Source organism: Pleurodeles waltl, chromosome 3_1 (assembly GCF_031143425.1).
Source record: "Pleurodeles waltl isolate 20211129_DDA chromosome 3_1, aPleWal1.hap1.20221129, whole genome shotgun sequence".
NCBI lineage: Eukaryota > Metazoa > Chordata > Amphibia > Caudata > Salamandridae > Pleurodeles > Pleurodeles waltl.
Genome location: NC_090440.1, coordinates 733443390 through 733460529, shown reverse-complemented (window position 1 = coordinate 733460529; position 17140 = coordinate 733443390). Strand labels below are relative to the sequence as shown.

The window sequence follows — 17140 nt, the reverse complement described above, 5'->3', positions numbered from 1 at the left end:
AATTTTACAGGGGCTATATTCCTGATGGATAATGAACTTGCTGCAGAAAGAGCTATGACTCTTCAAAATTGGCTTGCTTTAGACATTCTTTTAGCAAAGAGTGGCGGAGTCTGTAAGATGCTTAACGAGCGTCATTGTTGCTTGTTCGTTCCTGATAATAGCAAAAAGATTAGAGGCATGCTTACTAACCTAACGAGAGATAGTGCAGATTTGAAGGAACTGAAGGAACCTGGAGTTTGGGAGAAAGTTGGAAAGGGAATTGCCAGAGTAGGGAGCTGGCTTAGCAATATTTGGAAAGGGGTTCTTGCAAAAATGTTAGGGGGTCTATTAATTGTCTTGATCTGTCTATTGGGTTTATGGGGTGCATGCAAAATTAATGAAAGAATCAAAAGAAACTGGACAAAACGAAGCAAAAGAAATGAAGAAAATGAAAGAGAGAAAATGTTTAATGAAATTGGGAAAGTTCACACAAGGGGCAAGATGTTGAAATGCGCATTATGCGCAAAGTGAAAAATTGAAAGTGAAAATTGAAAGTGAAAGGTTGAAAGGGAAAGGTTTGTGTGATGACTAGGGTCATCAGAGGAGGGACTGAGAGAGCGTAGCTCATATAATCTATATTAACATGAAATGTTAAGAACTAATGTATAATAATGCCGCATAGAAACTATATTAACATGTTTTGCCAAAACGTGCCTTTGAAATGTGACCACGGGGAGTGGCCGCCAATATATACGGGGACTAATAAAATGACTAATGTTGATGAATTTATATATTAGAAGATAGTTTTATAATAATTATTAATGACTATGTTATTGAAGTTTTGCTAATGAATCATTAGGCCTTAAGTTAGCATGAGCCGAAGCCTAGCTGCCTGGCTCTCATATTAAATGTATGTTTCCTAACGTGCAGTGTGCTGACTTGCAAAAGGACACGAACTCTTGTTTTCCTCCAAACTAGAAGCTGAATGTAACTATAGTAGATCCGTTCTCATGAAAATTCATATTGCCTGTAGAAATGTACTAGCTAAATGCAACAGTGTAGACTAATGTTGAATACAAGATCGACCAAACCAGTACAGACAATGGAGCTACTGACCAAAGATGCGCAAAGAATTACAGAAGGATGAAATCATACCAGACATTCTACCTCTGAAGACGTCAATCATATGGACCAATAAACTGCCTGAGAACTAATGCGGGGTGAAAGATTTAATGACATAATGTGTTTTTTAATTGGTTAAAAGGTAGTGGGGTTCAACCTTTGTCCAACCAGATTTTAGGGGAATGTACAACGAAAAGGGGATAAAAACCCCTGCGCCAGGAAGTGAATTAGAATTAGGGAATAGGAGACTAGGAGAGGGGGAGATGCTGATGCTATATTTTATGATCCAGAAACGTCACTTTTATTAGTGACTGGCTGACTTATTTAAGCCATACTTGTCCTTAGATTGCCCATTTACACTTTACCTCCTTATGAGGGAAGTGCCCCTTACTTACCTGAGAGCTGAGTTCCTGACTGATGGTGAATCAACTGATGTCCTGAGGACGAAGACCGAACTTGAGTGCTGACCCAAACCTTGGAGGGTAAATATATGGCAATGAAATTGTGATTGTCTGTTTGCTTTTCCTTTCTAGGTACCAACTGCTTTTTTCTTTTGACAGAGACCATAGCTAGATGTTTTTCCAAATTGGTGTTACTAAATTGTTTTGCATGAAGCCCAACATGCCAATGCTAATTTGAGGTTAGGTGAGGGGTTCACTAGACTGACGCAAATAAATAAATGACTGAACCAATGCTTTGTTGACAATACTCTGCTAAAATAGTTTATGTTCATGCCTTGCTATGTTCTGATGTTTGTGATTCTTGCTTTGATGAAATCTTATCAGAGTTGCCATATTGTGACTATATTATTATATTTCCTGGTTTTGAGATTAATAAATCTGCTAGTAGAATTGTAACCAATAGGGAATAAATATTGCTAAATTCATACTAAACTGGTGTGGTTATTCATGGCTGCAAGGTCATAGTAGTGCTTTGAGTTTGATTAATGTCTTTGACTAAAGTGAAATGTATTATTGTAATAAATATTGATGACATTATTGACGTATTAATTGACATGTTGATTAGCTATCTCGTCCTAAGGTGTCTCTCAACAAGGTCAAAAGAATCATTGGCCTAAAAGGAGTCCCAATGTGTAATAATTTATCATGAAGGGACGTGTTAGCAGGAGTATTATGCACGGATTATTACAGAGAAGGACGATTTGTGAGTATGCACTAAGGTATGTGTCTGTTCTTGGGAAAAGTACTGAAGATGTTAGGTGACTGCACTGATGTTCATAATTAAAAAAAAAAAAAAAAAAAAAAAGACATCCGAGTTTCATTTAGCATCGGGCAAAGGAGGGCAGCGCCCCTCTCGGAAATTATGAGCAGGACTCTGGCTGTCCACCCTCGACCTGTGGCTTGAGCCTCCGGAAGCAATGATATGTAGAGGAAAACATGTCCTGCGCTGTGGTTACATGGGCAATCTAGTCACCTTACACTGATAAAAAACTTACTCCACAGCAGTCTTTATGATACATATTCATACTAAGCATGAAAAAAATCCAAACGGTGAACATTATGTTGCCAATTAAGTTTTCTACATGGAATCAACTGCACACGTTGGGGCTTTCCACGCTGCATCTCCTAAGTTTACACCAACCTATAACATGATCGAGCGAAGGAACACCAGTAGACACCAACAGCTGCCCATTACGGACTGAGGGTCTGGTCCCGGGGATAGACACCAGCTTGCCGCCACCGCTCCTGGATTTCTTTTTGAAGCTAGTAGCGCTCGCACCACCGGCAATATTGCTCATGGAGGCCGCCATCTTTTGGATAATGTTGACAGCGATGAATGCTGGGGACTAGACCACTGCGACTAATCAGAGAACAGATTTCAAGAGCATGCGGCCAATGGGACAACGCGTTTTTTCAAAGGCGGAAGAAACGCTCGTCAAAACCAACATTGTTGGTTGTTACAGCGTGTTTTGGTAGGTAATGTTTCGTTCTTTTCCCTCTACAACTTAATGTTAATTCCAAGAATGACTTTTCATTACCCGTCATATTCACACATGTCCCCTAAGGAGGTCTTCAGCAATCCTAGTTCTCTTGGTGGGTAACCGTACCATTAGCATGCCTACCTTTCCCGTTGTTTACGAGTGATTCGCCTATCGGACTAACCTTCGCCATAAGCTGCCAATGGCACTTGCTCTGTCTCTGCTTAGTTGTGGGATTTTAGCAAATGAGAGTTTGGTCACTGTGAGTTTTGCGCGCTGTAGAGGGTTATGCAAAACGAACCGCAAGACTCAGAATTAGTACTTAAGAGCTTGAATAGACTGAGGATGACACGATGTGTGGGTATGTGACAGTTCTCGCAGAATTATTTTCCGTCGTCCACTTAAACTGTCACCCCGCTCTCTCATGTTGAAGTTGGTAAAACCCATTGTTTAATCTTTCGACACGGAGCCATCCTTTTGTACGTTATTAGATCATGCGTTTAGTAGCCATCGATCTATTTGTGTTTTTCCTTTTGCTTTTCCAGTTGCAAATTGGGAACTCAAGCGTCGGAAACCCTAGAAAAAACATGATCAGGCAAACTACCCGTGCCTAAAAAAAATATACTACTGAACTTCGTAGTAACGTGATATTAGGAATGTAGAGTTAATACATATTCCGTGTGGTCGTTTTAAGGGTGTGCAGGCAAAACGTGCGTGTTACTGTTTTAAACTCGTTTGCTGCTACTGTTTTAAATACATGTTTAGTCTCACAATACTTTTTTTATAAGTAATTAATTAAGCTCTTCCTAGCCCAGTGTGTGGTGAAGTGGTAAGCGTGCTCTTAAGGAGGTTTATGGGTCCTTATTACTTTATTGCTGACATTGTGTTCTGAGGGAGGACGGACCTAGCTAGTTGCTCATGGAAACATTATCTGCCTATATGTGTGTCTTCTTACATTCGGATAAGTACCATTTACGAAGTGTTTGCCTGCTTCGATCTGGCCATTATGATACCCCCTTTTGTTGTGTCAGAGCAAAATTGATCGTTTGGTTTTTAGAAAAAAAAAAGTGAAGTACTTTCTACCACGTGCCATATAAGCCCCATGTTATGGTGTAGTGGAATACAATCACAATTCATCGATGTGACATTTGGCTTTATATTTTTTCGCGGTCAAAAACACTTTTGTGATTACAGCACAATCAACCAGGGCTGTCTAGCAAAGGTCTACAAGGGCATGATTCATGCAATAGTTTATCAAAATGAACTGTTATGTACACAAACACGGCATTCGGACAATTCACTTCCCTGGCTCCAGCTTAGTTCAAACTCAGTCAACATGGGGATATCTATTTCCTCAAATTAAACAGGCAGGTAATCAAACGGAGCTGTCTGCAAAAACTTTACAGTTGGCTCCAGCTTAATCGAAACTACATCATCATATGCAAGCTATATTGTCCGTGCCCCCATGATGGTGTTATACCTTTGGCAACCTAGCCTTACGGGCCTCTGTAGTACGGGGTGTTAGCACAAGCAGACGATAGGCTCGGTGAGGAGTTCAGGCAACTTCTGTTTATTATTAGTTCATAAGAAGTAAAACCCACAACAGAGTATAGAGACAGAGTCCTCTTGTCGCATCAAGTCCTGCCTTAACTCAACTCCCTAGAGACAAGAGAACCCTCCCTACATTCCAAAATCTAGATCGTATTGAATATATAAGGTAAACGTAGTTTAAATACTTAAAAAACATATGCTACTACAGCCTCCTGCACCCTTCAATGACAGTGTAGTGACGTGCTGTAGAATTTACATGTGTCACCTGGAATCTTGTGACATCGCCTCCTGCTGATGTCAGAACATTCCCTGGTGTCGACTGGCTTGAAGTGACGGTTTCTACTCTGTGCCCCTTTTCTTCTTCAAGAGATTTTCTTCGCACGACTCTTTGCTGAATAAACTCATACGTTTATCTGATGAACCCAGCGTGTGCTCTCTTCAAAGTGGCGACGAGGGAGAGGAATTCTGGAGCAGAAACGCTGTATTTTCGGAGTATATGATATCTTCAAGATATAATATGCGGGAATCTCTTTGCCTTTTATTTGTTTTGGCATGTGCACGTTATTCTATGTTGATTCTTGAGGGTGGAAGTTCCAAAGCTTGTCAGTTACTAACTGGCTGGCTCGGGGTTAACTGGGTCAGGTTGTGCTCGATAACCTTCCTAATTTCTGAACTTTCCTCTCATGACTTAATTACATCATTTGGCGACAAGTTGGTCAGCCACAGGAGCCAACAAGCCAGGGGGTGGTCAGAGCAAGCTTCGTGTCAAAACATGATTTGTTTTGTGTGGACATTTCTGTTTATTGGTTGACATTTAGCCCGATATTAGGGCTACCTGTAACATCAAAGAAGGATAATAGTTTCACTCCTCCCCCCCCCCCCCCCAAAACCAATCAAAAACGAAACACGAACAATAACAGTAACAACATCAGTACAGTTGCTGTTAAGTCCCTTCGCCCTCAAGTAGACGCATAAAAAGTGGCATACCCTTCCTCCCTCCCCTCATCCCTTCCCCTATGAGATACTGCTAGTACCACCAGCTCTGTGGCAATTGTCACCCAACACGTACACAGCTAGGCCATTTAGTGTCCATAAGATGAGTATCTTTAGTGTTTCCGACTTTCAATCTCCTACTGCTCATTTCTAACCCGAAGAAACCAACAGTGCCCCAGCACTCACTCCACTGTGCTCTTGTGTATTAGGAGGTGCCGTTACTTGGATCTGCGTACCCTGCTTCCCCACCCGTATGTATGTTTTCCATCATAATGGCCCACATGTTTAAGACCAACTGTAGCTTCTCGTTGGTTGAGCCTCATGTATACTTCCTCAACTATGGCCCACGCCTTCACATCCTTACCCACAGTGTGAGAGAAGGGGCCCTTGTGCCCAGCCAACTGATGGCCATCTTCTTGGAGATTACCAACGACGACTATAGGAACCTCCAATGCATTTTACCCACTCTGGGTTGTTTAACTGGGCCGGGAAGTATCCTCTGTTACTAGTGCAGTTACTTCTCTCAGCCTTGCAACCACCTGTTGCCAGTAAACGTGATCCCTAGGACATTCCCATGCCATATGCAGGAAGGAAGCATTCTTTCTGCCACATCTGGGACAGTCCACTCCTCTGCCTACATGCATCCCACTAAGTTTGATTGGTGTTAAATAAGTGCGATGTACAAAGTTGAAATGTGCAAGTCAGATCTGGCGTTACATGAAACACATTTCACCAAGACACATGTCACGCCCCACTCCAAATCAGTCAAGAGTGCCACCAGGTCCTCCCTCTACGCTGTCTGTGCCGCAGGGTCAGTCTGTGCTCTGTTCACCATAAGTGTTTTGTAAAGGTGCGTCTCCATAATGCCTCGCTGGACCAGCCGTCAGCATCCGGTGCAGAGTTTCCATCTGCCTGGTAGTGTTCGAGAATTCTGTCCAGATTTCCACGTTGTGTTCACCAGTTTGGTATTTTACGCAAAATGATCCCTCCCACTGCCAAGACTTCCCTTGCCTCTCCAAATGTTAGCAATGTCTCCCCTGGATAGAGGTTACCTAGTGTCTAGCGTACCTCCCTCCACCCCCCTTCATCTCACCACGCATGTCTTCATATGCCTATGTGGCTAAATAGGAGCCGCAACCAGACAACTAGTTCCCTAGCAAAGGGCGGCCACTTGGATATTCTGGTGACCACTTGCTCCCACACCTCCACCACCTGTAGAATCAGGTAGGCCGTGTCGGACAGTGTGCATGCGCCACGCATGATTAGTGCCAGCAAGGAGTGCACCCCATAAGTGCCTTTCATCAGTCTTGCCTCCCAATAGTCTTCCCCTGCCGCCCACCTAGACGCATGTTGTAACTTAGAGGAATAGCAAGTAATACAGCTCCAAGTCCGGTAGACCCATGTCCCCTTCTGATGGCTCTCACTCAAGCTGCGGCAGCGCCACCCGGCTCCTCCTTGCAGCCCACACTAAGGAGATCATAGCTGTCCAAGGTCTTAAGCAGACTACTCAGTAGTGTAAAAAGGACATTTTTTATTCTAGACAGACCCCTGGGGAGAAACACCATTTTCGCCACTCAACTCTCCCTGCCATAGAAAGCGGCAGCAAATTCCAGAATTTTATAGATTTAATCCATTAATTCACAAGAGGCTCAGTACAGTATTGTTGCTGACTATCTTGTGTTTGTCCCACCATAATGCTAGATACCTAAAGGAACTGATCTCCCATTGCAGCCCCAGGCCCCTCTCTTGGACCTCTCTCAGGGCCTCCAGAGGAAAGAGCAAGAACTTTTGCCTATTAATATGCAGACCCGCCACTGCTCCAAAGTCTTCCAGCTGTGCCAAAAACAGTGGTACTGACTCTGCGGGGCACTGCAAATAAAATAGAACATCATCGGCATGGAGGGATACAAGATGTGTGGAGTCACCTACCGCAATACCGAAAGCCCGCATTTCACTTCTAAGCTTTGGCGCAAAGAGTAGCTGGGAAAGTGGGCAACCCTGCTGCGTACCTTTCTGCACATTCCACTCATTTGATACCAGTCCCCCACTCCGCACTGTTAACCAGGGTGCCCCATATAGTAGTCTCACCCATGTGCAAAATCGGGGATTAAAACCCAGCTTCCTGAGCACTTGCAGAAAGTAGTTTCAATCCACTGTGTCAAAAGCCTTGGTGGTGTCCACCTACTGATGCCAATGCAAATTCCCTGTCGCTCAGATAAACTGAATACATCACATGCGCAAGTCTTCGCAAATTATGAGCCGTGCTGTGCCCAGGCAAAAAAAATGCACTGATCTTCGTGGATTAGCGCTCCCACTACACCTGTCAATCAATCAATCAATCATAGTATTTATAAAGCGCGCTAACTCAGGAAGTTATACAAGTAGCACAATTCTGAGTCCCATACCACTTCTGCCTCTGGTGTAACACCCTAGTACAATGCGTCTCAGAGTCTTATGTAGCGCCATCGCTCCAGGTCCCTCTCTGTCTCACAGTGTACTTACATACTAGGACTAGGACCAAAGCTAAGTGACCTTCCAAAAATTAACTGGCAATAATTCAGAGTGGAACTCTGCGGTCTATGTTGGTGTCTGGACCACATCCCTCCACCCCCTTCAGAGTACAAAATAGGTTGAGACCATCCACCTGCACATCTGCAAGTGTGCCATCCTCCTGTACAACAATTCATGATTCTGTGATGCTTCCTGCTGACGACTATCCCTGGGAGACCTTCTCTGTTGCAGTCCCTGGGTTTCCTGCACGTAGGCCTCAATTAGTCCTCAAGGAGCCTCGCTCTCCATGCTGCACTTTATCCCCTTGTTCAAGCCAGGCCCAGACATCCTCTGGTATTTTAAAGAAATTGGTTGTGCTCTGTTTGACCAACCGCAGCTGAGCTGGGAAGAGCACCATGTAAGACAACCCCATATTCCTACGTTTTTGCTTGACCTCCACAAACAACTTTCTCTGGGAATGTACTTTCTAAATGTAGTCTGGGAAGATGTCAATATTGTGTTTTTCAAATTTCAGTGTCCCCACTTCACGGGTAGCTTTGAGGATGCAGTCTCTGTCTCTGTAGTTTAATATTAGTGCTATAAGCGCCCGAGGGGGAGCCCCCCGGCGGGGGAATGCCTCACCAGTGCCTGCAGCGCTCTCTACACTGTGAACATGGGGGGCAGAGCCTCCGGTTTGAGGGTGTTAAGGATCCAATCATCCAAGAAGTGCTGGTCCATCTTTCCCTCAGCCTGCTCCGGGAAGGCCAATAGGCGCAGGTTATCATGGCAGGACCGGTCCTCAGCATTATCTGCTCTGTCTTCTAGCATCCCTGTGGTAGCTGTAAGTCTTGCCACTTGTTCCTTGAGAGTGGCAGCGTCCTGTCCTGGCTCACCAAGTGTCTGCTCCGCCACCCTCTCCAAGACCTTTTTTTAGGTCTGTGCAGAGGAGACCCACCTCAATTGCCACGGTGTCTATCTTGCCTTCTAGGGTGGTGTGGGACACCTGAATCTCTTCCAACAACACCGCATTTGATGGCTCCTCCTCCTGTTCTAACACTAGCCCTCAGTCTGTTGTGTGCCACGCAGCAGCAGGCCCTGCAACATCACGTAATGAGTGATTGTGATGTTATGCTGGCCTTGGCCTGTTTTATCTTTCCCCATAGTCAGCCCTGGGGGATCATCGCACTACCACTCAGAGGCGCATGCCCAGCTATCCCCAGTGTCTGCTCCAGGCATCGGTGATAAACCCCTTGTACTTGGTTTCTGGCAGTAGTCAATGTCTGAAGCTGTGGATCGTCTCCTGCCCTGGGGGTCACACCTGCAGTCAGGGTCTCCAGGTGATCCTCTCCCCCTCAAGCTCAACCAGAATCTTCATAGGGCCCAATACACCCAGAGGTCTGCCTTATTCACTGATGTTCCCGCTCACGTCTGAATCTGCTCACCGCATTGCTCTAATGTCTGCATCAGCCTGAGGTTCCAGAAGCCAGGATGGGTCTTTCTCTCACCCACACCAGGTCCTCCAGTGCACTTTCTCTGCGCTGATGTCTTTGTGCGTGGAGAGAGCCCCCGCCCTTAAACCCACAGCAGCCACTCCCTGGGCATAACCGTGCAAGACCAACAGGCCCAGAGGTCAGTCTCATCCTCTGGGTGCGCCTCAGTCCACCAACATCTCTCAGACCGGGGAGCACACCATGATTACTGGCTATCCCCTATCTTCGCTGGTGTCCAAGATCTCAGAGCCACCAATTGCAGGCCCCCAGTGTGCCCTACCGCTGCCCAGGGGTTTTGTCCTCTTCCTGGCCCCCACAGAAGGCCCAACAACTCAGCCTTCTCCCCTTCAGAGGCAGGATTAGGCACTCAACACTCTTCCCCCGTCCACATTTATCTCCTCGAAAGCTCAAGGACCTCCCTGGGTGGTTGAGGGGGAGTCATGGGCAGTTGCCTCTGCTGCTTCGATCGAATGTGCACCAAGGGCCGTCTCCTCCGCTGCATTACCCGGGGTCCAGTCTTTCTGCGTCCAGTCACTCGCACAGTTGCTGCCGTGTGTCTTTGACTCCTCTCATGGCTCTGATCATGGCCTCCGGTTCCCTCAGGGCTCGAGTGGACTCTGTAGCAGACATCCAGTGGACCCAGGTCTTCAGCGCAGGCCCTCCTAATCCCAAAGTACGCTTTATGGCCCCAGCATTGTCTGCATGCACACTGCAGCTACTTGCGGCATCTGTGAACGATCAGCCTGCTCGGCCGTCCAGGGCCCATTCAGCGCTTCCAGGCAAGCAAGTCTCAAACCGGGGGTATGAAATATTAGAGCTTTGTCTCAGGAGTTCGTGTAGGGCTTCAACTACTCCTATGGGGAGGATGTTACAGGATCAGTAACTGGGGCTACGGAGCTCAGGTTTAAAGTGTCCTAGTGGCCATCTTGCCAGGCCACGCCCTTCGTGAAACAATATATTTGAAGGGTGCCGTGTTTTATTAGTCAAGAACTTTGCCTTGCGCAGGTGTCGCTAGGTGTACCTGACTCAGTGCTAGAAGGGTGAGTGCTAACTAAAATGTGATTCTTCGAATAAAAATTTGACTCGCTTGCCTGGATTTCTGTTGAACGTGAGCATCTCTGTGAGAGCATGGAGCAAAATGCGCTGTCAGCCCACAGTCTTGGCAAAGCGCTATTTGAATACGATGACTGCACAAGATAATGTCTGCCTTGTATGGTAGAAAATGAATGGTTCATATCTCTTTGTGTTCCTTTGGCTATGCGCGATCCAGGGAAAGTACGTTTTGAGCCATCTGCCTCCGATGGAACCACTTCACATTTGTTGTCAACTGCACAGGCCCATCTTGTTCATGGAGATCCATGACAAGACAAGTTGTGCCGGAGGATGTGGAACTGACACAACGTCTTGCTTTGGATGCCAAAAGATCACACCCCTAAGTGTGGCTATCACAAGAGCTTCAGATGAGTGTGGATAACCAATAGCCAAAGGCATTAAGATCCATCTTTCAAGAAAATCTAGTCTCTCATGAGGGAAGTTGATTGGAACACACACCTTCTTTATAATTCACACAACATTACACGCCGTAAAGCTAAACATTGATATATATGTCATAGTCAAAGTTGTGCACATGTGCTAGTGTTTTTCAAGAGTTCAAAAAAGAGCGAAAAGGTTGAGGCTGACATTGTTCTCAGTTACACAGTAAATAGACTATGCAGTCATAGCTCCTCTTTTTCGTTTATCCTTGTACTCCACCATATAATGAAAAGAATGGCTCAAAATATTTGAAAACTTTTTAGAGGCACCAGATGGACCAGATGATGGCTCAGGAAAGAAAAGAACTTCACTTTAAAGCACTTCGTTAAAGGCGAGTCAGCATGTTTTAAAGTTTTTGCCATTAGCTTTAGAACCTGAGGTTTAACCAATGTTGGCTGTAGACAAAGAAGATTTAAAAAGACTAGAGGTAAATATTACTGTGACACAGTTTAAATATAAACCCCACCATAAATGTTGGGTGGGTGTGTAGAGTAATGTTGCAAGAAACCAAGGACTTTCATTGAAGTGCCGGTTCGGTGGCAGGAAGACAAACATATTTGTGATCAATTTATTGTGCAATGCAGCATGTAAGAAGATGTAGGGAAGGTTGTGGCTGCCAGAAATACTTCCCTGAAAAACTCTATTGATATAGCGTAGGTTGTAGAAGAGTCACTAATGCTAGAGATGGGGAAAATAGGGAGCAGGAAGGAGAGTGGCATTTGCATTATGGAGAAAGCAAAGGGTTTGCCAAAGCTGTGGCAGTAATTACCACAGACCTGAAGCAAAAAAAAGTTGCTTTGCCATTTATAAAGAGTGGAGGAAGTGTGGCAGGAAGGCATACTTTGCCTGGTGTGCAGTGAAACAAGGAAGGGCAGGAAGGCAGAGGCATCTGAGGAGCTCGTGAGAGAAGGAAACATTGAAAAAGTGTTAAGTCTATTGGATGGACAGGAGGGTAAACACAGGAAATGTAGACCAAAAACTGAATTTGTGGTTTAGAGAGACTTGATGAATGTAAACAATAAAATGTTTCATAAGGAGCGGCCCTATAGTAATATGTTACCCAAAGATATATGTCCAGGTGGATACCAAGATGGAGCAATAAACATCCTTGGTTACATGCAAACTTGAATTGTATTTAGAAGTGGAGAGATTGAAGGCAAGTTGCTCGCTGCAGAACATCTCCCCTCCCCCAGATTCTGTAGTGGCTGCATCAATATGCCCTACATATTATTTTGTTGATTGTAATGATTGTTGAGCGCACTGCTTTAGAGGACCTGATTAATGGAGCAAAGGGGTGTTGAGAGTGGAGTTAGGTTAAATTATGGGCTATAGCCACAAAACAGTTGTGAAACCTTGGGCCATTCCAGTACAACATAGCGTATCTGCCTTAGTCAGGGAAGACGTGTGACCACTGCTGATAGATGTTTAAATAAGGTGTCATAGAACTTTCACCTCAAATGAAGACAGTTTTGACTTTTGAAGCCTATTGACACTGGTGTTATCTTATCCCAGTATCAGACTGGAACAGGGAAGACTGTAGCCTTTGCCACAAGCTCTTCAATTTGTAAAGAAACTCATCGATTATATAAATTGGAGGCATTGGCCCCTGCATGCCCTGCAGAGTATTTTGAAACTTACATATGGGACGTGAAATTGTGACTGCCACTGACCATAAACCTCTGGTTAGAGTTCTGCTACTTAGTGAAGTTGCACAGGCTGTGCAAGATTAACAACACATTTACAGGAATATCAATACATTTTGGAACACACTCATGGTTGGCGTAATACTCAGGCTGATGGCAGGTTGCATTTACTCTAGTACTAATGGGAGATAGGAAAACTTTGCCATTATCAAAGTTTTCACTGCTCCTCCTGCCGCCTTCAGCAACATCACCCTCTCACAAGTCCTTTACAAAGTCTCAGAATTCTTCTGTAACAAAATCACTTTGCATCATGAATGAGTATCAAACCGTGACCATGTGGCCTGCCGCTACCACTGTCAAAATCGCTGCTACCAAGAGGACCATCCACTCGTGAGCCCCATCTTACCCTTGCCTCCACAACTCCTTCAGCAAAGGACTCCTACCAATCAGCGAAACACTAACACCTTCATTGACTCAGCCACATTATTGGACACCTGGAAACACGCCACCATCATGCCTCTGCTCAAGAAACCATCTTCTGACCTAGCCACACTTTCTGACTACAGATCCATCTGCCTCCTACCATATCCGGCAAAGTTCTTAGAGAAACTAACCAACTGATGCCTCTCCTACCACCTCAGCAGTCATCAGCTCCTCTATGCCATGTAGTCTGGATTTAGGCCCAATCACAGTACAGATACATCACTTTTCACTACAACAGATTACATCTGCATAATCGTTGACAGGGGAGACACAGCAGCATTTGACACTGACTCACACCCCTTCCTCATCAGATGCCTGCACGAGATTGGCACCCAAGGACCTCTCTCCGCTGGATCTGCTCTGTGTTAATGGATAGGACACAAGCTGTCTGCCTGGCACCTTACTCCTCCAAAGCCCGCAAACTCATCTTCGAAGTGCCCAAAGGTTCTTCGCTCATCTCCTTGGCTAACTGTCTCAAGCTCAACACTGACAAGACATAAGTAGTGATGTTCAGCAGGAACACCTCGCCATGGGACTCCTACTGGTGACCAGTCGAACTTGGACCCACATCCAGCACACATGCCAGGAAACTCAGAATAATCATCAACGGCAACCTGGACCCAACAGCACAAGTCCACACCATCACTGCATACTGCTTCTACATCCTGAGAATGCTGTGGAAGATCTTCAAATAGCTCTCAAGCAACACTAGAGAAACTGTCACTCACTTCCCAGTTACCAGCATGTTGAACTACGGGAACTCTCTGTACTCAGGTTATCACTAAGCAACTCACTAGAAGACAACATATCATCCAGAACTCTCAGCTAGACTCAACCTCCACCTTCCACAGAGAACTCACATTACATCACACCTCAGGGAGCTCTGCTGGTTCCTGATACACAAACGTGCCCACTTCAAACTACTCTTCGACCAAGGCACTACACAATTTAGGCCCCACATACCTCAATGGTCGCATCTCCTTCCGCCAACTACCCAACACTTCTCCTCCAAAGGACCCCTACTCACACATACCACACATACACTGAATGAGATCAGGAGGATGGACACTTTCTTACATTGCTCCTAAACTCCACAGCATAGCCTCCTCCTGTCTTCTTGAATTCTACAAGAAGCTGAAGACCTGACATTTCAGTTAATCTGCCTGCCATAGTTAGGACTAGGCACACAAGCTTGCTCAGCTCCAGGTTACCCTCAAAGTGATGATGCACTTTACAAATACACATACATTAACATAGTCTTTCCTGGCTTTTTGTTGACTTGTGAGAAAAGAATGGTGCTGCTGTTAGAGCCAGGCAAAGGAAGGTGTATTTGTTAGAGTGCAGGATGTGGTAGAGTGGTTTGGAATTGCAATTCCAGATGGTGAGTAGCATAACTAATGGAGCTTGATGTTGCCTTTCATGATGCGTTTCTCATTATGCAAAAACGATAGAAGAGGTAGAGTGTTGTACAACCTGCTGTAAGATCTTACTTAAAAATATTGACTGAGGTGTCAATGTCTGAATGTGGGCTGATGATGGGTGAATACCACAATGTGCCTCTGGAGGGTTCATGCCAACAAGTTACAAGTTCGACCCACAAGGGTCTTTTAGGCCAAAGCAAATGTTTGGTAGTCAAGGTGGAAAACTTTATTGAAAGGGTTGAATGTGAAAAAAAGATTGAAGGTGGGGGTTGGGGCCTATAGTGGTTATTCAGGACCCTGTTACGGCATAGCAGAGTGTCTGGCAGAGCTCTTTGTTGGGGTTGCACAGTGAGATTAAGTATGCTTTAGACCTGGTGGATGTCCAGTCAAAGTGTCTGATAGTGACGTTTGTGCATGAAATAACCACAAGGTGTACCATTTGTATTATTTTTTCAGAGAGGGTGCTTTTTTCTCCACCTTCATTACTGATAATGGCACCTGGTTGATTGGAAATAAAGGGACTTGTTACAGAAGTGTGGGATTAAACATTGTCACATTGTACAATCCGTAAGCCAATGGTATTGTGGAAAGGGCCAACAGAATGATCAAAGGTTTTATCCTGTTGAATTGACAAATATTCAGGATGTACCAAAAGCTGTGGCGAGCTGGTATGGGCCTATACTATGGTCAGTGATGTGACTCAGAAATCGTTCTTTGTTGGTATGAGGAGGGAGGATGCCAGGAACCAGGTTGGTACTGACGTGGATGATAGAGATGATTGAGGGTGAGAATGGTGGTAAAGCTAAACTCTTTTGCAAAGGGCACAGGGTATCTGGTGGTGATTGGGTAAACCAAGTTACTTGAGTACAGTATTCATCATGAACCAGTGTCTCTTTAAAGTTAAGGAGGTGCATGAGTGTTACGTGTTGTTAACAAATTAATGGGGAGAAATGGAATCGAAGGAGGATGATATTGTACCAGGTAGTTAGTCATTGTACGGAACAAGTGAGCAAAGGCAGCATTGGGTTCATGTTGACGGAGGGTATTGAATTCAGTCAGTCAGGAATTGGTGATGTGGTTGGAGATTATTATGTTGATGTAGTGATGTAAACGGTGGTGATAGCACTCAAAGAAGCGATGGTGTAAGTGTAAGAGCTGAGTGTATGGGAGCATAGGTTTCGGAGAGTGTCTGTATATTTGCAAGACTATGTTTAAGAGTAAATGACTAGCCCTTAGCCCTGGTATATCCGATATGTGCATATTACTTGCCTAATTAATCCCTTTTTATATTTTGTAAGCTGTGTACTTTATTTCTGTTTCAAGGGAAGTGGATATGTCATGACTTTAAGACATAGGTGGAATCTTCTGTCCCTTTTGTTGTTTCTGGATTGATCACATGCTCCTATATTAATGTTTGATAATAGAAGTCCCATGACTTGTCAATTACTCAGTGGTTGGCCTCCAATGACCATGCTCCGATTGTGCCTGGCAATCAATCTTACTAAACCAACAGTACATGCCTCCTTTGACTTCACTGCAGACTATCATAACCAAAAACCAGACATGCATTTCATGAAGTACTAGAACTAAAAATGGGTCACAACCACTCTAGGTGCTGTCACCAATCACATCGCTCTGCTTGGTCTCACACCCATTCCTCATTCTTCTTCTCACTTCCCCTTGTTCCAGAACTCATGAGTTCTTCTCTGGTGAGATATTTGTGCTCCATGGCAGCATACACTTACCTCCTGCATATCTGCAACTAATGAGGGAAAATGGGATCACCTTTCTGTAATCTTGGTTAAGATATGAAAGCCCCATGGGTCTTACCTGTCCAACAACCCAGGAATTGATCTATTTTTGGCCCCTTTTCAAAATGCAACCAGGTTTTTATAAACCCTAGACTATCTGGCCAACACACAGGCTCAATGCCAATTTACCAACTTCAGACAGGGAATCTGCTGGACTATAACCCACAGACTACCTACACAGTAGATGAGGATGGAGCGTTCTGGAGAACAATCAGTCCAGTGAGATTACAGGATTATTTGTTATATTAGTGAGTTCCAAAACTCCTCTCGCCATGGATGGAATCACTCAGGAAAGCGACAGTATGCATTTTAAACACTGGTGTCCTAATCCAGTACAGATCATATGCATAGATGTAACTGTGAAAACAAACAATCAAAATATGAAAAAGATAAAAAAAAATATGAAAAAGAACAGCAATATTTTTATGGCATTTCAGTAATTCATTGCACTGAATGATGCTATCAGTATTTCCTAACCAGTCAATCTCTTTCAGCCCAAAGCTGAGCTGTCTCAGTTTCAAAAGCAGACTTATGAGTTTCTTTAGGTCGCCTCTGCACCCCTCCTCCCCCCCCACCATACCTTGCTTAATCAACACATCTATTGTTCCGTGCTGCGAGAAGGTTCTGACAGGGAGAGGTTCCTCAAGAGCAGTAGCCTCAAATGCCCACCTTCTGGCAGCATTGA

The 17140-nt window shown here is 44.7% G+C and overlaps 2 protein-coding genes across 5 annotated transcripts in view; one reads left to right on the top strand and one right to left on the bottom strand.

Annotated features, from left to right (window-relative positions):
* ELP4 (elongator acetyltransferase complex subunit 4) overlaps positions 1-2897 on the bottom strand; it is a 1051499-nt gene extending 1048602 nt beyond the window's left edge. Inside the window, exon 1 of the mRNA XM_069223479.1 lies at positions 2704-2897. Coding sequence (XP_069079580.1) covers positions 2704-2872 — 169 coding nt within the window. The 5' untranslated portion in view covers positions 2873-2897. The remainder of the gene's footprint in view (positions 1-2703) is intronic.
* Positions 2898-2912: 15 nt separating this feature from the next.
* Positions 2913-17140, top strand: part of IMMP1L (inner mitochondrial membrane peptidase subunit 1) — a 272369-nt gene continuing 258141 nt past the window's right edge. For 2 of the 4 annotated variants that reach the window (XM_069223480.1, XM_069223481.1), the window contains exon 1: positions 2916-3034. The gene's annotated coding sequence lies outside the window, so the exon portion shown is untranslated. Of the gene's footprint in view, positions 3039-17140 lie in introns of all 4 variants that reach the window. The other 2 variants (XM_069223483.1, XM_069223482.1) reach the window with 2 other exon arrangements.